At 44.1% G+C, this 21,996-nt stretch overlaps 1 protein-coding gene across 1 annotated transcript in view; it reads left to right on the forward strand.

Annotated features, from left to right (window-relative positions):
- The window catches only part of LOC121496374 (prolyl endopeptidase), a 117,554-nt gene that overhangs the window by 88,519 nt on the left and 7,039 nt on the right, over positions 1–21,996 (forward strand). Inside the window, exons 11-13 of the mRNA XM_041764756.1 lie at positions 15,629–15,765; positions 18,618–18,712; positions 21,369–21,500. Coding sequence (XP_041620690.1) covers positions 15,629–15,765; positions 18,618–18,712; positions 21,369–21,500 — 364 coding nt within the window. The remainder of the gene's footprint in view (positions 1–15,628; positions 15,766–18,617; positions 18,713–21,368; positions 21,501–21,996) is intronic.

A 21,996-nucleotide genomic window follows, 5' to 3' on the forward strand; every position in this document is an offset into this window, starting at 1 on the left:
AGAGAATTAGGGTCAGGAGTCAGGGAGAGTCGTGAAGGCTGGTTGTGGGGTAGTCAATGAGCACATGGGCACAGATTGAACCCCGGAGTGGTGTGTATAGAGGGGAAGGAGGACCAAAGGGAGCACTGACATTTAAAGACTGGGGAGGTTGCCAGGAAAGCAGTAGACTTAAGCGGCTGTGAGTGGAGCCCCGGAGCCCAGCCGTCTGGGAACGAGGCGTCTCCTGCAGCCCTGGCCTTTGCCTCTTAATTCCTTTTTTTTTTTTTTAATATTTTATTTATTCATAGAGATGCAGAGAGAGAGAGAGAGAGGCAGAGACACAGGCAGAGGGAGAAGCAGGCTCCATGCAGGGAGCCCGATGTGGGACTCGATCCAGGGTCTCCAGGATCATGCCCTGGGCTGCAGGTGGCACTAAACCGCTGCTCCACCAGGGCTGCCCTGCTTCTTGATTCCTAGGCAGTAGACATCGTACCCGGGATTCACTAGGTGAAAGTGTTTGCCCTCGGTGTGCTGGTTCTGTGGCCAGCTTTTCTGCATACACCCCTGATGCTTCAGAGTCCTCAGATGTTCCCCGTGCGCCCTCCTGAATGCCATCTATCATCAGAACAGCCCCGTGTTCTTTTCCAGATCGTGAACAGGATTCGATTTTTCATCTGAAATGTTCATTTTCCTTAGACTTTGATATTTCACTACCTCAGTGCTGTGGTAATAAAAAGGTGGTGCGCGTATGCATACTTAAAAATTACACTATTCCCACATTTAAAGCATTTAAAAATGAATAGACAAGATCTCTCTATCATGGTAGTGCCGGGGCGAACAGGGTGTGGTGGGAGGCATCTCATAGCCAGGGAAAAAGAAAAAAATATATATATGGCTTCACTGGTTAGAGGTTTGCTACTGTTATCCTACTGCACAAATATGAAACATGTCACACAGTCATGCATAGAATAGAAGCCAAAGAAGTCATGCTTGTAGCTTTACAGCAGGATTTCTGAACCTGGTGATGTGTGTTCATTTGCGCCTGGTGGCTGTTGGGGATGTCCCTGAGAGCCTCTACTTTTTTTTTTTTTTTTAAGATTATTTATTTATTTATTCATGAGACAGAGGCAGAGACACAGGCAGAGGGAGAAGCAGGACCATGCAGGGAGCCTGACGCGGGACTTGATCCCAGGACCTTGGGATCACGACCTGAGCCGAAGGCAGACGCTCAACCACTGAGCCACCCAGGCGCCCAAGCCTCTACTTCTGGGTCTTCTCATTGACCCCCTCCCTGCAGCCCGCCCTGACCAGCATGAGTCCAGCTCCTTGGCTGGACTTGGCTCCTTGGCTCCCAGCATCAGGGACTGAAATGCAGTGTGGCACTCATGAGCTTACTGAGTGTGAATTTTTTTTTTTTTTTTTTTTTTTTACAATTGTTCTTTAAGCAACTTGAAATCATCTATGATGGGTCTTTTCTTGCCTCTTACTCTCCCAAGGGCTTATTTTGGGGATTCGCACTTGCATTGTCTGAGAGGCTCTGGGTAGAAGCAGATGAGTATAGGAGCAGCATTGGAGGTGTCCACCGGCGACTCACATCAGTGTCTATGCCGGCGACAAATATGTGCTTCCAGATTCACCTCTCCAGAATTCCAGCCGTTCATTTTTTCTGCAATAGAATGATTTGGTGTGCAGCTGCTCCTTGCAGTGTTTTTGCTATATCTCCCCCTTGGATCCACAAACAAAAAGTGGTAATTGGACAGTTGTGCCAGCTTCCTGGTTCTAGGCCTGTTGTCATCGCTGCCCTCAAGTTCAGGGTCACTGTTGGCTGCGTGCAGCTCTGTTTCATCTCCCACCCACCTACACCAGGAGCTGCTTGATTGCACAAACACTGCTCTCCTTTCTCCTCCTCACTGACATCCGTCTCTCTTCCATAGTCCACCCTTTTTCAGGCGTGCAGAGCTACCAGCTGCAGATCCTTAAAGCGGTTTGGTTCTGCTCTTACTGGACATTCTGGCCAGAGTCTGTCATGCCAGCATTTTGCTTATTAATTTTATTTTTCTAAGGCAGTAAAATAAATAAGTGGTCCACCATAGTTTTGAGTTAATGAGAATTCGAAATTGATCTCAAGTGTTCTTCCTGGGTTTTTATGACGCAGGTGCGATCGCATGCAGTAAATCACCATAACCAAACAGCTTCAGAGCCATAAAGCTCATCCGCCATGGCATTGCTAAATTAATAGATTAACAGCTACACATAAAGAAAATGTCAGATGTTAAATATTTTTCATTAGTAAGAGTGAGAAATTTGTGACCGCATACAGTCCCGAGTGCCTCAACCAGAGTTAATTTGTACTTTATTACTTTTCAGCTTATAAGCATTTTGATGCCAGACTCTAGACCATTTCATAGAGTTTTTTTCTTTTTTTTTTTTTTTTTAATTTTTTTTAATTTTTATTTATTTATGATAGTCACAGAGAGAGAGAGAGAGGCAGAGACACAGGCAGAGGGAGAAGCAGGCTCCATGCACCGGGAGCCCGACGTGGGATTCGATCCCGGATCTCCAGGATCGCGCCCTGGGCCAAAGGCAGGCGCCAAACCGCTGCGCCACCCAGGGATCCCCATAGAGTTTTTTTCAATGCACTGCCCCATAAATACTTTGTGTGTTATTTGGTGGCAGCATGGTGTCCAGTTTGAGTGTTTATTTATGCATTTATCCAGCACTTCCTTTTTAAGTGCTGTCTTCCAGGTGCTAGGTCAACAGACACACACATAGACCACATGACGGCACAATAGCTGTGCCACAGAAGGTTCCAGAGGGGGCTCTGGAGGGGAGCCAGGGGATTTGCTGATCCTTTGTTCATAGTGGCTGAGAGTCTGGAGTCTGGAGTCAGTGGGCCCAGGTACAGATCCTGAGGCCATCACAGCATGTATGACCTGAACTAGTTCCTTCTCTTGGTCCGAGTAAGCCCCTCTCCTAAAAATGGGAGTATTCATGGTATAAACCTCATATGTGGATTAAACAAGGGAATATTTATAAACCCCTAGATCAGTGCTTGGTTCATGGTAAGAACTATGTAAGTGTTTGAAACAAATCAAGTAAAATAAATAACATATCTCTTTTGACCCGACGACTCAGGAAAATCCTATTGTGAAAAATGTAGAAACCGAACAGCAGGCACTTCAGTATTTTTTTTTTAATTTTTTTTTTTTTTTAAGTATACAGAACTTTAGTTGGTAGTTTCTCTGGAAATTTACTGTCACTTCTGTCTCCAGAGCCTTGCCTGGTTTTTGTTCCCCATGTTTTCATGTATTTTGACATTTTCAGGTAAGGAAGAAGTTTCTAACAGTTAGGCTCCCAGATGAAATGAGCTGCTGTTTGTGGTGGTGTGAATTTCTTTCTTACTACCAAGAAATAGCCAAGCAGAAGTTGAACTTGCCTGAGATACAGCTTTGGGGATGCCTACACTGGGTAGGAACTCGAGGGGCATCAAATAAGTGAACTCCTAAGAGCCAGTGATTTTTTTTTTTTTCTAGTTGTGCTTTAGTCTTATAAATCCTGATGCCTTCAGGATCTGGAGATGCGAATGGCAGTTTCAGTGGAGAGGACGGTTGCAGTTGGGAAGGACTCAGAAAGGCTGAAGGTAGAAAGTGGAGAGATTTAATGGCTGTTCTAAAACACAGATCTCATTTTGGAGAGGATGGGGAGGCATTGCACGTTGTCAGTAGGAGAGTGACCTAGATTAAAAGGAAGGCTTTTTCGCTCTCTCTCTCTCTCTTGCTCTCTGTCTCCCCCTTTTAATCTCAGGGAGATTAATCTGGTAACAAGTGCCCAAATATTGGAAGCAGGAATCCTGTTAGAAGCCAGGGCCTTCATGTAGGCAGGCGGGGAGGAGATGGTGTGCAGGAGGCATCCAACATGCTCCGAGCCTCAGGAACTGAAGCAAGCTGGTATAGGTTTGGCGGCCACTGGGGGCTGGGGGTGGGAGGTGGGGGGGATCAGAAAGAGAGTGTTTAATATGCAATTCCAACTCGTTTATTCATTCAGCAAATGCTCACTAAATGCGGGCAGTGCAGGGCTCACAGCCCCATGGTGATGGACTCATCAGGCTGTTTTCATAAAGAGCCAAACACACACATGTGCGGGTGACATGCAGCCTAAATGCCACTGTAGCCAGCCTCATCACCAGCGATTGATGCCTTCTGTGAGGGCACCTTTACAAGCCATGCCTGTTACACATACACAGCCTGCTTTCCCTGAACCTGGGCATGCAGTAGGTCCTCGGTTTCATGAGAAAGTCTGATTACGTTGGCCTTGACCACGAAGAGATCAGGTCAGTGGAAGTGAAGATGGCTCTTAGGGTCTGCAAGCAAGTCATACTATATTCATCACAGCTGTGAATGCCTCCAGACTCCAGCCAAGCTTATCACAAGTGCCACGATCGACTTGTGCCACTTGTCTTTCCTCCCTGTGTGTTCAGCACCTTGCAGTTTCTGGCTCCACAGTTTGGAACCGAGAATGGGCTTATTATTCCAAAGAACAGATGGCCCAGCCTCTGAGAGCTGACGCCTTTCTGCAGAGACTACCAGTAGAGCACTTAGCATGTTGTTGATACTCAAGAAATGTACCAGAAATTAAAATAGATTTTTAAATAGACTGACATTGCTGTTATTGAGGTGCCCCGTGGGAGTTTTTAAAGCTCCACTGTTAGAAAAAATGTCTAGCCACCCTTTAAAAAAGCAAACGAAAAGGATCCTGGAATAGAAATTTCCTTTTATATTTTCTGCCCAAAGGTGACTCTTAAACTCCTCCCCACTTCTCCAGAGTTAAATGCCTGGAAAATAGATAGGATTATGACCTTCTGACGCCTGGCTGGTATTTTTAACCCAAGCACGGTACAGAAATGTGCAGCACCCCCTCGAAAGCCTGGGAAGCTCTCTCTCTACTTATTTTCCAAGGTAATGGAGGCACGATGGTTACTTTCTGCCTGGTTCTTTGGGTAACGGAATGTCTCGATCCCCGTTTGCGTTGACCACGAGATTTCTGAGCAGCTCTGCTCCTTGTCAGATGTATTTGCCACACTGGGCACAGGCCACACAAGTGGCCTCTGTCAACTCTGATAAAAAGGGAAGCTCAACACGCCTTTACGAACATTCTCCTTTAAACCTGTCAGGCCCTAAAATTAGGAAGGAGCTGCTATCATCAGACATTCTTCTCTCCCGAGGGCTGGCCCTTTGCCCTTTACCTTCACCTTTCGTGTATGAGCCATGTCCCTTTACTGGTGATAATGAGAGCCCTGGCATTTGCCTCAGATAGCACCAAACGTGAACTAGAACAAATTTAGGGTTGAAGATTGATTGTTTACAGAAGCTTCAGTGGTTGCCCATGTTTGAATATCTCAGCAAAATTGATTTTATTACTAAATATGTTCAAGAAAAGTAATCATCTCAGTAGAGATGGCTGGTCTCTTCACGACTGATGTCGTTCTCTTGAAGAACAGTAGGCTTCCTTGGTTCCTTAGGTTTCCTTGCTCTGCTTTTTTCCTTTAAAGGAAGATGTTTTTTATTTTATTTATTTGAAGCCAGATTCACACATTAAGACTGCGGGACATGTATTCAGTGACTGTCAGCTCATGCCAAAGCACACTTCAGAGTAGCGTTGCTTTATATTTAGTGATGCCTCTGGAAAGTCACGCTTGACGATAAGGGATGGTCATTTCTGACATTTTTTACTCTATCCTTTATATAAGTGTAAACCCTTTCTCTCTTTCCTTCAATAGTTTAATTTAAAGAATTCACCTTGGAGCGCCTGGGTGGCTCAGTGATTGAGTGTCTGCCTTTGGCTCAAGTCATGATCCTGTGGTCCTGGGATTGAGCCCTACATCAGGCCCCCCACAGAGAGCCTGCTTCTCCCTCCACCTATGTCTCTGCCCCCCCCCACCCCCGTGTCTCTCATAAATAAGTAAAATTAAAAAAAAAAAAGAAGAAGAAGAAGAAGGAGTTCAACTCAAGGGTCTGCGAGCTTTTAGAGCTTTTATCTGTTAAATAATCATTCATTAGAAAATGGGCTTAAATATGCAAAATTGGAAGCTGCTTTAAATTTGATTGCTTATAAAGTTGGGGTTGCTCTCTTTATGAATGTCTTAGCGTTTTTTGTCTGTTTCATTTGTTTTTTTTTTTATTTTTTTTATTTTTTTTTTTTAAATTTTTTTTTTTTTATTATTTATTTATGATAGTCATACAGAGAGAGAGAGGCAGAGACACAGGCAGAGGGAGAAGCAGGCTCCATGCACCAGGAGCCCAATGTGGGATTCGATCCCGGGTCTCCAGGATCGCGCCCTGGGCCAAAGGCAGGCGCCAAACCGCTGTGCCACCCAGGGATCCCTGTCTGTTTCATTTGTGAAGGTAATTGTGTCTTTACACCTTTTAAAAAATTATAGATAATTTTTTTTTTTAGTTAGAATGGCATTGCAGGATATACTGGGCTTTTTATTATTATTTTAATAATCTGTCTTCAAGATGGTAACACTGATGACTATTTGGAGAAGGATCATCTTTCCACACAGACTTATTTTGCTTTAAAAAAAAAAGTAAACATAATAACCTCCGTATCTGAAATATGGCTTTTGACATGCTTGAAGGATTCTCCTTTTCAAGAGGGTAACAAAAACAAAAGCAAATAAATCACACTATCTCTGGCAGCATATTTGTCCCCCGGATTCCCTAGAGACTGGTGATCATTGTCTTGAAGGGGAAAAAAAAAATTTATTAAATCGGTGCCAAAGCTTCTAACATTTGCAAAATTTTACACAATCACACCCAATAAAGATATTTACAAGGAAGTAATACCATAGTGTGAATTACTTTGTGATAAAGAGTAGGAAAAAACCCCTGGACCAGGGACTTAGGAGACCACGGTAATAATTTTCCATAAACTGGCAGTGTTACGTTGGCAGGTATCTTACCTTCGTGAACCCCAGGTTTGTCATTTATCTGAGAGGATGATCAGCTTATGAAGCCCCAGAGTGACAGTCTCTCACTGTCTCTAGAATTTGAGGTTATCTTATTAACTCCCCAGGGCTGAGAAAGAACTGACACCAGCTTTTTTTTTTTTTTTTTTTTTGCACCAAGCGTCACAGTCTTGGCACTGCTCAGAAAAGACCCTTCACTGTCCTCTACCGAGAAACAGCGTGGCCTCCCCAGACGATGTAGATAGACCTTCATTGCTTTGTTGCGCCGAATGCTCTTGGTTCCAAGATGTAGAGTCACATTGTTACACTGTGGTGAGAGTCTCCAAAATGAAGAATTTCCATTTTAAAGGGGAGAAAACTAAAATTCAGGAAGGAGGCTTTTCTTTTTTTTTTTTTTTAATTTTTTTTTTTTTTTTTTTTTTTTATGTATGATAGTCACAGACAGAGAGAGAGAGGCAGAGACACAGGTAGAGGGAGAAGCAGGCTCCATGCACGGGAGCCCGATGTGGGATTCGATCCCGGGTCTCCAGGATCGCGCCCTGGGCCAAAGGCAGGCGCTAAACCGCTGCGCCACCCAGGGATCCCAAGGAGGCTTTTCTTAATGCAGTGTTTGAGCCACCTTTGGCTGGCTCACTAATGTTTAGAAGGAACTGTGCCTTAGAATTGCTGTCGTGACATTTATTTTCACTTGTGGTGTCCCCAGAGAAAGATTTCGTTTGCAAACATGTGAAAGCAAATCCTCTGGTGGGATCGCTCAGGTGCTTCCAAAGCCTGTCCACCGTAGTTCTCTGGCGGTACTTGTAGTCTGTTGAGGGGAAGGTGTGGGCCGGAGCACAGACCCTGTTGCTCGTTGGTGTCACAGGCTCCTTGCTGAGAGCTGGCTTGGTTGCACAACCTGTTTGCTCTGCTGCTGACAGGAAGAAGGGAAAAGGCAGGGCCCATCAGCTTCATGTGACGAGCCATTAGTCCTGGATGACAGAGGAACTTTCTCTTTGCTCAAGTGGTCGCCTGTTAGGTCCCATGTGAGCACTTTGTTTTCCTGTCCACTAAGGATCCCATGAAAGCTCTGGCATTCCATTAAAGGGCTGTGTCCCCAGTGGACACTCAAAAACTGGGTGTGTATTGCCAGCCGTCTCTCATTTGATTACAGGTATGAAGGGGGGAAAGTAACTTGTTTGCTTTTTCACTTGAACCTAAGTATTGTGGTGGCAATAAACTATTAAATAATGGAAAACTGACAGGTGGATTTAAGCTTGGCTGTTGTCTACTCATAAAGCACCAATGGCTTTTGTATTATATGCATATATAAAAATTACATTATAATTTTTGCATGTTACCAATGATGGTTTAAGGTTATACCGTCCCTAGCACAACTTTCCTTTAGTAAATGTGAGGTATCAGGGAGCCCAGCTGATTTTGAGGCTAGTGCAGTAGGGAGTCCTGAGCAGGCTTGCCAGGGCAAGTGGGAGAGGAGAGGCCTGGTTATGGGAACTGAAAGGACTGGGTGTGGAGTCCGTGGCACAAGATAGGATGCTGAGAGTTGGCAGTCTCTGGGTGGCAGAGAAGAGAAGGAAATGAGAGACCATGGTTAGTAGCCAAAATAAGAGCGCCCAGAAGAGGAGCATGTCTCCAGGTATATCTAGTGCACGGTGACTTGGAGAGGGAGGGGCCACCCACCCTGTAGATCACAGCCCCTCCCATGGGCCCCCACATGCAGACTTGAAGGTCCTTAGCACAGAGTAATTTATTAAGGCCCTCTGAGATGGCAGAGGGAAAATTTGCAGAAAGAAAACAGAAGATCAAGTGTAGAAAATTGCAAAACAGTAGCATGTGGCCAGAGGAAGAAGAGCTAGTAATGGATCAATTAGGAAGGTTGAAAAAGAATTAGAGAAATAAAAAAGAACCAAAGAAATACTCCACCCAGGAAGCCAAAGAAGCAGTTGCCAGAAAGAAATCGAAACAGATGAAGCCTGGGAAAGAAACCAGTGCAAAAATGGCATTTCTGAACAGTAAGGGAAAAACAGTTCTTCAGTAAATGGTATGTAATAGTTGGCCATTTGGGAGAAAGACCATACACAAAAAATTTGGATTTTTAAATATAAATGTAAAAATTCAAGATGAAAACATAGACAAATATTTTTATAACTTGGGGTAAGAAACTCCTATCTGTGCGGTGTGTGTATTCAAGACTCCACAAAGAAAGTTCAAAGACAGGTTATAGACAGGGAGGAAATACAAACAAAACATGGCAGGAAAAAAAAAGTGAATATCCTTAATGTCAGAAGAGGTTCTATAAACTAATCAGAAAAGCAACACAATAAAAGATTTGTTTTCTGATGGGAAGACATAAAATAACTAATAAATAGATGAAAATGTTTGCTAATTTAAAAATAATCTTAAAGCCATAATGAGATGGCAATGTTTGCCTGTTAGACTGGCAAAAATTAAAATCCATTTCAGAAAAAAATTTTAAAAAATAAAATCCATTTCAGCATCTACTGCTGATAAGAAACGGGCACTTAGGTAATCACTGTCACTAGGGACTTAAGTTGATAGACCACTTTTAGAGAATTATTTTTCAGAATCCATTGAATTTTTAAATGCACATACGCTTTGGTCTGGTGATCTCATGGGTAAGAAATGTGTATCGTACAGAAACCATAGCATATGAGTATAGGAGATTTATCTAAAAGGGATTTATTCCATCATTGTTGATAAGAGAAAAAGAAAGTCTGAATATACATCAGTAAGCAAATGATTATGCATTTGTGTACATGCATACGATGAAATACTAGCCAGCTTTTTTAGTTTTCCTTTTTTGTTTGTTTGGGTTATTTATGAGGTAAACCTGGGTGTTTTAATGTGGAAAGAATTTCATGATCTCTTGCTCCGTGAGGAGAGGAGGAATATGCTGTAGGCCAATATTAGCCTGATTCCATGTGTCACATGTGTACATATGAATATGTACAAATAGATGCATCTCTATAAACTCATGAAAAACTTGGTCAGCAGCAGGACAGAGGTGAAAATGTGGGGCGGGGGCAAGGAGAAAGACACATTCCCTGCTGCCTTTTTAAGAGTGGTGATAAAGTTGGGGTACGTGGGTGGCTTGGTCGGTTAAGCATCCAGCTCTTGGCTTCAGCTCAGATCGGGAACTGAAGGTCATGGGATTGAGCCTGCATAGGGCTCCACGCTCAGCAGGGAGTCTGCTTGAGACTCTCTCCCTCCCCCTCTCCCCTTCCCCCTGCTCAAGCGCTCGCTCTCTCTCTCAAATAAATCTTTTTTAAAAAAGTGAATGAGTTTGGAAGGCATGTGCTGTGGGTGTAGGTTACTGTGGAGATGTTGGATCAGGAAGGAAGAGGGAGATGGAGATTCAGCTTGAGGGGCACACAGGGCAACGCAAAAGGTTTTGGTGTTTTGCTTTGTTATATCAGGTGGGAGAAATCCGAGTGTGTTTGCATCCAGGGAAAGGAAGAAAACACAAAAGGTGTAAACGTTGTGATAGTCGGAAGTGTGATGGTGGTGGGGTTAGCAAGGGCTAGAATCAAGGCTGAGTCTTTCTTTCCCTGGGGTTGTAGAGGGTGAGTGAAGTTGGCAGGTTTTTTAAGAACTCTAAGCAGATGGGCTCTGACAACGGGCAAGACAAAGAGTAGGGGATGCAAATGGGTGGTGTTGGGAATGGGAGAAAACGGAAAGTGTTGGAAACAGCTACTCTGGAATTGATTTAGGAACAAAAAAGTACAAGGAAGACATTTAGGAAAGACATAGGAAGGAAAAGAAGGAGAAACATAAGGAACTCATTTAGGGAAAGGAAGAAACCGACGCAAAGCCTACGCTCAGAGCCCGTGAGTGCAGGTGTTACTAACTTGCAGCGAGGTGAGCTGGCATTTTCTGAGCCCCAGCTACCTGGAGGAGGAGAAGGAATTCAGCAGCTTGGGTTAAAATGAGAAGATTTCAGGCCATTAGGGACACTAAGAGGCCTGGCTAAGGGTCTCGAGCTGGGCAAGAAAGCCCACGTGAAGCTGACAGAGCCAGAGAGAGTAGGAGGGACTGAATATTGTGATAAGAGTTTACAAAGAAAAAGGCAGATACCTCAGGAGAGCCAAGGTGATGGGGGTTTGTGGTGCTGGTGGTTTGTCTCCGTACCCCCTTAGTCCCTCGAGGGAAGGAATTATCCAGCTGTGCATCGTTACATCCACTGCCTGGCACAGAACGGACCCACAGCAAACATTCAAATGAACAAGCGGATAGGGTGGCGTGGAAGCTAAGATTTGACACTGAGGCACTCAGACATCTGTAAGGACAGGCTGCTGGACGGGTCATCACGTTGCATTGTCCAAGTCACTGAAGAAAATCTCATGAGAACTGGGGCAAGAGACAGAGAGAGTCCCATATCGACTTATCAGGGACTGGGGAAAAACACTTGGTGTTAGTCGATAGCACTGACAAGGATAAAGGGAGTGATAAAAGCCAACTGTGTGACCAGTCTTTGAGCCCCGATGCACCTGCACCACAGTAGGTGGGAGACATGCGACACCTGCAGCGTGGAGTCTTCCACCCCAGACATGTGTAGAACCAGAATCTCCTGCAGTGCGGTCTGGGAAGCTAGATTTTTTAACGCGTTCATCACAGATGCTTAGGCCCAGCCAGTGAGTTTGAAGAACCACTAGTGAGATTCTGAAGTGGAGCTTTTTGGTTTGCCCAGGTTTGGGAAACAAACGGAAGTGAGGAGTCTGCTGGCTTTTCTTCCTAACCAAACAAATCCAGAGCCGTGGACACCCTCAAAGTCTCTTAAGGAAAATCTTTGAAGGAAGTGGCTTCAAGTGGCTTCAGTTTCAGTTAAGTCAAAGAAGTAGACAGTGCGTGATGGAAAAAATGGCTGGGCTATTTGTAATGACTATTTCTAAAATGTTCAAATGGATTCCTTCCATGGTTATGAAAAGACTCAGGATTCACTTTGCCCTTTATTGAAGAGTCAAGTTAAGGTCTATTATCAATTGCCGTTCCGTAAATGGAAATAACCTAGAATACCAGTGTGTGTGTGTGTGTGTATGTGTGTACAAAGATGTGATAAAATCTGCACTCATATTTACATGGTGTGTGTTTTTGTTTCAAATCTGAAATAGCCTTCTTGTAAGGAGTCTTCTTGAAGTTGATTTTATTGTAATCATCTTCACGGTGCCCTTTCGCTATCGGACAGTGTTCAAAGGGTGTTATTTTAAGATCCGAACCACACCAACTTAAACTCAGATACATTTTTGCAGCTAGGGGCGTGAAGGGGTCTTTGTGCTTCTGATGGTGTTCTAAAAGGATTCCTTTGCCCTGGAACCAAATGGGGGAGACTTGCAGACTGGCTCGCAGGCATTGGAGATCTACAGGTGGCAGCAGGAAAAGTGGTACCAGAGGAGCCACATTGTCACGGAGCAACGGGATGGAGAGCTTTGGGATCAGGAGAGTCCGCTTAGTAGAGACTCGAGGTGCATCAGCCCTGCTGGTGGCTGGGTGAAGAGCAAGGGAGCACAGGAGGGTGTTGGGGACGCGTGAGCTGGAATAGTGGGAGATGAGGTGCCAGGGCAGGGGTTTGAGGATGGGTGTAAGTTGGAGGGAACACTATTTTTGAACAGACGATTCGTTTAAGATAGAATCGTGTGAGACAGTTTGCCCCCCTGCTCCTTCTGGGGTTGGAGTGCTCCAAATTCTCCCCAAGTCTGCAATGAAGGCCCTGTGTTAGAGCTCGTTAGCCCCAGCCAGTGACATGGAACCTGTCCTCATACTCTGCATTTACTCGTACCGCCCACACAGTTACACTCTATTAGAGGCTGCTGACAGCCAGCCACGAACAACTTTATATAAAAAGTGTGTGTCCCCATGCAGAAGAATGACACTAGACCACTCTCTTTCACCATACACAAAGATAAACTCAAAATGGATGAAAGATCTAAATGTGAGACAAGATTCCATCAAAATCCCAGAGGAGAACACAGGCAACACCCTTTTTGAACTCGGCCACAGTAACTTCTTGCAAGATACATCCACGAAGGCAAAAGAAACAAAAGCAAAAATGAACTATTGGGACTTCATCAAGATAAGAAGCTTTTGCACAGCAAAGGGTACAGTCAACAAAACTCAAAGACAACCTACAGAATGGGAGAAGATATTTGCAAATGATGTATCAGATAAAGGGCTAGTTTCCAAAATCTATAAAGAACTTATTAAACTCAACACCAAAGAAACAAAAAATCCAATCATGAAATGGGCAAAAGACATGAAGAGAAATCTCACAGAGGAAGACATGGACATGGCCCACATGCACATGAGAAAATGCTCCGCATCACTGGCCATCAGGGAAATACAAATCAAAACCACAATGAGCAAGGGAGCAAAACACCTCACACCAGTGAGAATGGGGAAAATAACAAGGCAGGAAACCACAAATGTTGGAGAGGATGTGGAGAAAAGGGAACCCTCTTACACTGTTGGTGGGAATGTGAACTGGTGCAGCCACTCTGGAAAACTGTGTGGAGGTTCCTCAAAGAGTTAAAAATAGACCTGCCCTACGACCCAGCAATTGCACTGTTGGGGATTTACCCCAAAGATACAGATGCAGTGAAACGCCGGGACACCTGCACCCCGATGTTTATAGCAGCAATGGCCACAATAGCCAAACTGTGGAAGGAGCCTCGGTGTCCATCGAAAGATGAATGGATAAAGAAGATGTGGTCTATGTATACAATGGAATATTCCTCAGCCATTAGAAATAACAAATACCCACCATTTGCTTCGACGTGGATGGAACTGGAGGGTATTATGCTGAGTGAAGGAAGTCAGTCGGAGAAGGACAAACATTATATGTTCTCATTCATTTGGGGAATATAAATAATAGTGAAAGGGAATATAAGGGAAGGGAGAAGAAATGTTGGGAAATATCAGAAAGGAAGACAGAACATAAAGACTCCTAACTCGGGGAAACGAACTAGGGGTGGTGGAAGGGGAGGAGGGTAGGGGGTGGGGGTGAATGGGTGACGGGCACTGACGGGATGAGCACTGGGTGTTATTCTGTATGTTGGCAAATTGAACACCAATAAAAAAATAAATTTATTATTTTAAAAAAAGTGTGTGTCCCTTCTGATAATTTTGAACCCCAAGTAGTATCCTCTGTGAATCCTAAACTCACAAATTTGCATCTTTCTCAGTATTTCTCTCCAAAGTCAGAAATGAATGTTTTTTTTTTTTTCTTCTATTCTTGGCAGGTTTCAGAAAGCTACCAGGCTTGCAGCATTTCTTGTGGCCCTGTAGTGCTTTTGGCTAAACCTGTACACACACACACCCAAGTTGATTTCCAAGGACTTAGTGGCTACCTTCTATAGAAATGCCACTGTAAAAAGCCTTGGATACCATATGGCTCCAAACCACACTAAGCACAAAGGCTTATGTCCTTGAGTATAACATGGGAGGTCAGCAAGATGTTTCTGAGCAAGAACACTTTCCAGGTATCATTTGGGTAAAGACACCATGTTTGCCCAAAGAGAAAGCTGTTTACAGCTTTTCTGTCTGGAAGAAACCATTATCTGCTTTTGGTGGCTTACCACTCAGTTAGCATTCAGTGTCCTCTTTCTTTTATTTTATTTTTTTTTTTTTAAGATTTTATTTATTTATTCACGAGAGAGAGAGAGAGAGAGAGGCAGAGACACAGGCAGAGGGAGAAACAGGCTCCATGCAGGGAGCCTGACATGGGACTCGATCCTGGGTCGCCAGGATCACACCCTGGGCTGAAGGTGGCGCTAAACTGCTGAGCCACGGGGGCTGCCCTCAGTGTCCTCTTTCTTATCCTTTTTGTCTTACCCCTGTTATCCAAGAAGTAAGGAGTTTAGAAATGTTGCCTGAACTTGCCCAAGGTTGCCCAGACTCTGGTGAGTATGATAAGCCTAAATTAAAAAGGCTGAAGAATGGAGCGCCTGGGTGGCTCAGTCTGTTGGGCATCAGCTCGGGTCTTGACTCAAGGTCATGAGTTCGGGCCCCACGTTGGGTTCCGTGTTGGGTGTGGAGTATACTTAGAAAAAAAAATGCTGGAGAAAAGGTCTTTAACTGGGGATAATAGGATTTCCTTGTTGTCATTCTTCTACACTCTCACCTGATGCATGTTTTGTAGTTGCTAACATTTACTTAATAGCTGAACACAGAAAAATGAAGGGTTGAGTATCTTAACATGTATGGAAGAAGTTGAATATGAAACCCGTTCCCTAGAAAAGAGTCTCCCTAGACTGGATTGTTTGGTAGGACGGCCGATCCGATTCTTCCAGTGCTGGGAGGGGGAGGGGGAGGAGTAGAGAACCAAAGGCCCGTTGTCTTCTATGTTCCGTATAGTAGGCACAGTGGCCCCATTGGGGGCTGAAGAAGTGAGGCCTAAGGATGATCAGTGGCTCACTGCCGGTAACCTAATTAGCGGGTTGAGGAATAAGAATTCAAATTCAGGTCTCCCTACTTTCAGACACTCTTCTCTACCCCACACTGTCTCCATAAAAAGTCAAAGATGCTTCGGTCAGGTACCCGCCGGTACTGGCTATCCATTTTGCTACCCTACATCTTGAAGAGAGAATTTACTTGCCTGCACGTTTCTCCCGTGTCAAAGCATGCAAGTGTAGCTAAGTAATATGAAATCTATTCTGCTTTCTTTTGTTCTAGATTTTCTACCCCAGCAAGGATGGTACAAAGATTCCAATGTTCATTGTGCATAAAAAGGGCATAAAATTGGATGGCTCTCATCCTGCCTTCTTATATGGCTACGGCGGCTTCAACATATCTATCACACCCAACTACAGGTAAGCGTAGAACACTCTTAGAACCTTGACGTGCCTTTGATCCTCTCCATACGGTGGGAAGAAAGCAGAGACTAGTCCACTAACTCATTTCTTAAAATGTATTTAGCTCTATATTTCTTGCTTGTTTTGTGGAGAGGCAGGATTGTGTGTTAAGTACGTGCCCCTTCTGGTCCGGAATTTCAGGATCATGACACGCTAATCTTGTGTCTTCAGTGAACAGGTTGTTTGAGAACCAGATGCCGAGGCTGTAGCTGCCAGGCTACAGAAGGTTAGTATCAACCTAAGGTCTGGAAGAAAGGAAGCTCGTACCTTCCGTGTTTGTCATTTGCTGGCCTGCCATTGCCCTCAGCATTCTCTTCAGAGGGAATGATTTTTCAGCTAATAATTATATTTTTCAGCAGCACAGAGTCTTAAAATAGACCATCTTAACATTCAGCCACAAGTGTATTTTCTGTATATGCTATCACTTGTTTTTAAACTGTTTTTGTGATTATTTCCCAAACTGTTTATGATTCGGGGCGGGAGGGGGCGGGGAATCTGCATTGATACATTTGCTGTTATTTAAATATCTTCTGTCAATTATTTGCAAACTTGATTTTAATATCCCATTCACGGTGTAAAAGTTTGCATTGGGCATTTTGAGTAAAAGCAAGGAGTCCCCTACCAGCAAGTCCGGCCATAAGCCAACTTCTAAATAGAGCTTCATATGAAATCTGATCCTATTTGGAAAGAAATTTATGGACTGGTGACTACCAGGACATAAATTCAGAGTAGATTCAATAGCTGCCCCAAATTTGAAGACAAAGAACTCTCGCTTTGTTTTGAGCATTTGCTGGCTAAGTGTTCAGGATTTGCTGAAGTAGAAAACCTTGTCCCTGCCCTGAAGTAGTTTATAGCCAAACTGTGACCTACCTTGGACATCTGGTTAAAGGGTTTGATTTTATCCTTCTGATACTGGGGAGCTGATGGACTTGTAAAATCATCATGCAGACCAATATTTTCAGAAGATTTGTTACGTATCATCACATGAATAAACTGAAGGGAAACCAGTTAGAAGAGTGGCATAGGGACTGTTCTTTGTTCACTGTACAGTGACTGTGCCATTCTACGCTCTGCAATGCTTCCTCCATACCAGCCATTATTCTAGGCAGGGCCTGAGCCACAGACAGGCTGCCCACCTCCTGCCAGAGTTTCCCTGACAGTGAGATTTGCTCTCCCATTCTTATATCCATGTCTATGAGGTTAACCATGTGCCATATTTATTCTTTGTGATTATTAGTCTGAATAGCAACCAACACCTGTTGGCTCACTAGATTAACCTAATCCTTAAAACAAAAAGTAAAATGTGTCATTGCCCCTCTTTATTGTTCAAAGTGATGAAATTCAAGCTTCAGTTTCAAGTCATGGTGATGCCTGAGTGTAGGGCCAGTGAACATGTGCTTCATTCCATGAACAAGAGACTTGCACCCTGAGCCCCACTTCCCTTAGTCTCTATAGTGGGTCTTGGATGGAGACAACTCTGAATCCTGAACCACATCTACTATAGCTAAAACTGCTTGTCTTTGTTCATCTGTACAAGTAGTTATTAATCCTGCTCCACTGGGACTTGAGAAATGAGTAAGGAAGGGGCCCTGCACCATTTTTATCCCAGAACCCAGCAGATACGCTGGGAGCTTCATAGAGACCATCAGAGGTGCATGAACGGTGTTGATGAGAAGACCAAGTGCTTGAAAATCTGTTTGGCCAATCCAGCTGTGTGCTAGGATCACCTCCTCCAACTCTGCTTTTCTCTGTGTCCTCAAAACCCAGGAAATTAGCACTCAGGCCATCCAGAGCCCCAGCTTTCAGAAGCCTGTGTTTCCCTAGCTACTAAAAGGGAGAATACATTTTTTTTAAAGCTTTTATTTATTTATTTATTCATGAGAGAGGCAGAGGGAGAAGCAGGCTCCCCGTGGGGAGCCCGATGCGGGACTCGATCCCAGGACTCCAGGATCGAGACCTGAGCCAAAGGCAGACACTCAACCACTGAGCCACCCAGGTGCCCCATAAAATTTTCATAAACCCATCTCAAGGCAGAATTAATTTTAGCTATCAGAAATAATAGATGTCATTTAGCACCATTAGGGTGAGAGTGGAAAAAAGAAAACAAAATCCAGATTTCCCAAAGGACTTCCTTAACTCTTTCTTCTGGTGGCTTTGTGCTATAGTTTCTTCTGCTTATTTCTAGAAAACCTTCTCCAGCCCTGAGCCCTCCATGCTTGCTTTCTGGACCGTGTGTCCTTGGTCTACTCTACCTCTCTCACACCTGTGTTACCGAGTGTAGCATCTAAATGTCTGTAAACCTAGACTACCTCTTTAAAATCCAATTTCAGAAACAGCTTTCTTTATTCCACCTTGAACAATTAAGAAAGAGATACTAGCAACAGTGGAGTAGGGACCACAGATGGGGATGCGTGCAGTCCCAGAGCCATTCACACCAGGGCTGTGTCACGTGGCTGGAGAGACTCAATTTGCCAACATAGTTGTTTAGAAGATGGATTCAGCATGAAATGAGGGCGGTTCTTTGTTTGCCTTATGAATTGTGTATTCCCACTCCCTATAGTAAAATATTTACTAGTATAGAAAAATGAGATACACTGAATGCACATGAAAATGTATGAACTTTGCAGTTAAACATTCATCAGAACTTTTCTATATGGCACTTTAATCAAATAATATACAAATACTAGGCTCCTATTGCAGTAATATTACATGTGGAATGTCTTCGGGGATACATTTTTCCTGATGGGGAGACACGGCATGGTCCTTACCAGGTGGTTAATGGAAGGCTAATTATTTGAACTGCTTCTCAGTGTGTCCAGGCTCATCTTCGTGAGACACATGGGCGGTGTCCTTGCGGTGGCCAACATCAGAGGAGGTGGCGAATACGGAGAGACGTGGCATAAAGGTGAGATATTCTCTCTACAGAAGCACAAACATGGCACAGCCAAAGCTGTGTCTGGACGAGCTGACGGGGTCAGGAGCAGAAAAGCATTGTGGCTAGGCAAGAGAAGAATTAGGATATGTTCCGACAGGTTGCAGGCACCACTGCCTCTCCAAAAACAACTCTTTTTTCACATTTTGTTTTCCTCTGTAATCTCTTTATTTTAATGAAGTACATACTTATCCAAACCATTCCCTATAGACCGCAATCAGAATTGGTATTTTGGTTAGCATTATCTGGCTATCTCCAGACAGGTCATTTTCTCTTAAAAAGAGCAATCTTAAATAGATCTTTCCTGTTCCCAGAGTGAGCATCGTTTGGCTTGTTTTCTCTGATTGTCCTGATGATGCTAAGCAGCGGCATCCTCCTGGCATTACAGCTGTGACTCTGTCATGGGCAGCTCAGGCGTTTTGCTTTTCTGGTTTTAAGGATTTGGTCTCTGTTCTCCGGGCTCCTGAAGCATGTATCCTGCTTCATTGAGGATATTGCTTCCATACTAAGCTTCATTCCCCAGCCTGTCATAATTTTTTAAAAGCCTTATCGCTTCCTTTTCTTTGCATATGAAGCACAGCCCTTCCCCCAGCCTATTGGGCATCTGGAGTTCAGAGACTAACCAACAGCCAGAGGAGGATGTGGGAATGCACGTTTGCTCCCACCAGCCCCAAGCTTCTCCCATGTCTCATCATCAGCGTCATTGATAAGGCGGCTTACTGGAACAAGCATAGCCCCCAGGGCTCGGGGTTGGTCAGCAGCACCAGGCAGAGGGGGTCTCCTCCCACAGTAGGAACAGCAGATCTGTGTGTATCCTCTTGTTCCTGAACCTGAGGCCAAACGCTGTGGTTTTCTGCATCAAATCCAGTCTGCAGGGATGAGGGTAGATCTGTAAAGGGATTTTTCATAAGTACCTATTAGGTGTCAGGATGCTGAACATCCAGCAAGCACCCCAAACGCTGACACGAGACCACATACTATTTGAGCATCTTGTGAGTACTTCTCGCTAACACATGGGCTCCTGACCTGCCCGCCACCATTAGGGCAGCTGCTCCCAAGTGTCATCTCCAAAGACTTTATCAGTTGTTTCATTGTATAATTTTGACCCTGACCTGATTTTGACCCTGATATTATAGTTTAATTACACTAAGATCATACTGTGATATTAAGAGATGATTGGTCAAAGAAAGCTAAGAAAACCTCTACATACCATATATTTATGTCCCAAACCCGTATGCTAAGTCTGGACCCCCTGACACACCTCATTTACCAGTTAAAACGTTTGTGGCATACATAGACGCACCCCTGCGTGGACTCTGGGTCCTCTGGCCCTCTCCTGGAGAACCCAGGTTCTTCTCCATAAAACCCCTCTGGTCATCAGGTGCCCACCTTGCTATGCTAGGCATCAGTGCGCTCTCTCATCTCTGTATTAATTAGAACCAACTTCTTGTCCAAAAGACCCGGGGGAACCTTGGAACTTGAATGAGTCTAAAAGCTGACTATCTGCATTTAGACTGATTCATAGACTTTCCCCAAATTTAGGCAGTCAAGGGGCCAGAAATGGATTTTTCCAGTAGACCCTAGTGTACTAAACATTGATAGATCTAAATTCCATTCTGTGTATTGAGTTTAAAATGTAATGCTCTTTAAAAAATATAGTCCTATACCCAAAATGATATTATTCCTGGAAACTAAGTAATTCTAGCTGTTCTAATTCACCGATAATTTCTTATTAAAATTTTAATAACATTTGTTTTGATATGAAAAAATTTCTTCAGTAGCACTGCTTCATCTGTAATTGAATTTCCGCAAAAGTGGTTAATCTCAGATATCTAATTAGACCTGTGTCTGCTTTTTGTTCATCTCCTAGGCAGTTATTTCAGACATCTCTTCCATTGGGGGCACATCTTTGACTTTTGGCCTTTCCTTTTAGATATTTTAAGACTGTACAAATGTTCCTCTCTTTACATAGTTTCTTTGTGTGCTTTTTATACATTGGAGGACTTCTCGGTGAGAAAAGTCCAGATTCTCTGGGGGAGATGTCTGAGCTCTTCATTCAAGGATTGAGAAACCGTAATAGGCTGCTCTTGGTAGCACCACCTCCCCACCAAACTCCTTACATTCTCTAAATAAGGGCAAAACTAAATACCCTGTTTCTCAGCTTTACCATTTCAAACTCCTGCGAGGAGGAGGGCTCAGAAGCGCACCTGTGAGAGCACCAGGTGCTGTCCAGGAAGCAGGAACCACACACGGCCCCCCATCGTTGTTTGCTACTCGGAGCGAGGCTCGAGGCTAAGTTTGGTCTCTCCAAAATCTAGATTCTTTGTGGTTACCTGCTTTCGTACTTGTGTCCTTGTGGTTCTCTAACAGATCATCTCTTCCCTGCGGGGCATTACCATTGTGTTTGGGAAAGTACAGATCCACCATATGGATTGGTGGTGATGGATTTCCATGATGCATAACAAAATTTCAATTGGAGCGTTTTTCTAAGTGTGGTGTTAGCCCGGTGTGTGTAAGTGATCGATAGTTGAAACCCTGCTCCCCCTACCATTTGAAGCCCCTTTAGGTTAATCTTTTTTTTTCTTTAATGTTTTTTCTCTTAACCATCTTTCACTTTGGCACATTGCAGGTGGTATCTTGGCAAACAAACAGAACTGCTTTGATGACTTTCAGCACGCTGCGGAGTATCTTATCAAGGAAGGTTACACGTCTCCCAAGAGGCTGACTATTAATGGAGGTTCAAACGGAGGCCTCTTAGTGGGTGAGACCTGGATTCTATTGTACTTACTAGTTAACACTCTGGGGGTTTTCAGATACACTGTCCGTAGACAGCTCTTGACTGACTTTGGCTCACGGATGGGAGCAAAGAAAGCAAAACCCATTTGTATCAGGGCATCTGATAAATGACACACAAAGACCCAACTGAACTCACTTGATACAGGCTTGATTCGTGACACCCTGAGAAGCTGTTGCGCCTGCCTGCTCCCAGCTCTTCTGGGCTGCACACTGGGTGGGACCAGCGCCCCACAGCGGACCCATAGGTTTCTAGGGTTCAGCCAGCACAGGACTGAGCCAATAACCAATAAATGTGATTATGCTACTCAGAACCTGTAAGATTTGGTGAACACCTATGCTGTGTGCTCAAAGAGAAGATTGATGGAGGAAAATGGGGTAGCACAGCAGAATAGTAATGAAATATTCATGGTATTAATTCACACTTGCTGAGCACCTTGGGTGCTGGGCCAGTGCTGAGCCCT

This window comes from Vulpes lagopus, chromosome 1 (assembly GCF_018345385.1).
Source record: "Vulpes lagopus strain Blue_001 chromosome 1, ASM1834538v1, whole genome shotgun sequence".
NCBI lineage: Eukaryota > Metazoa > Chordata > Mammalia > Carnivora > Canidae > Vulpes > Vulpes lagopus.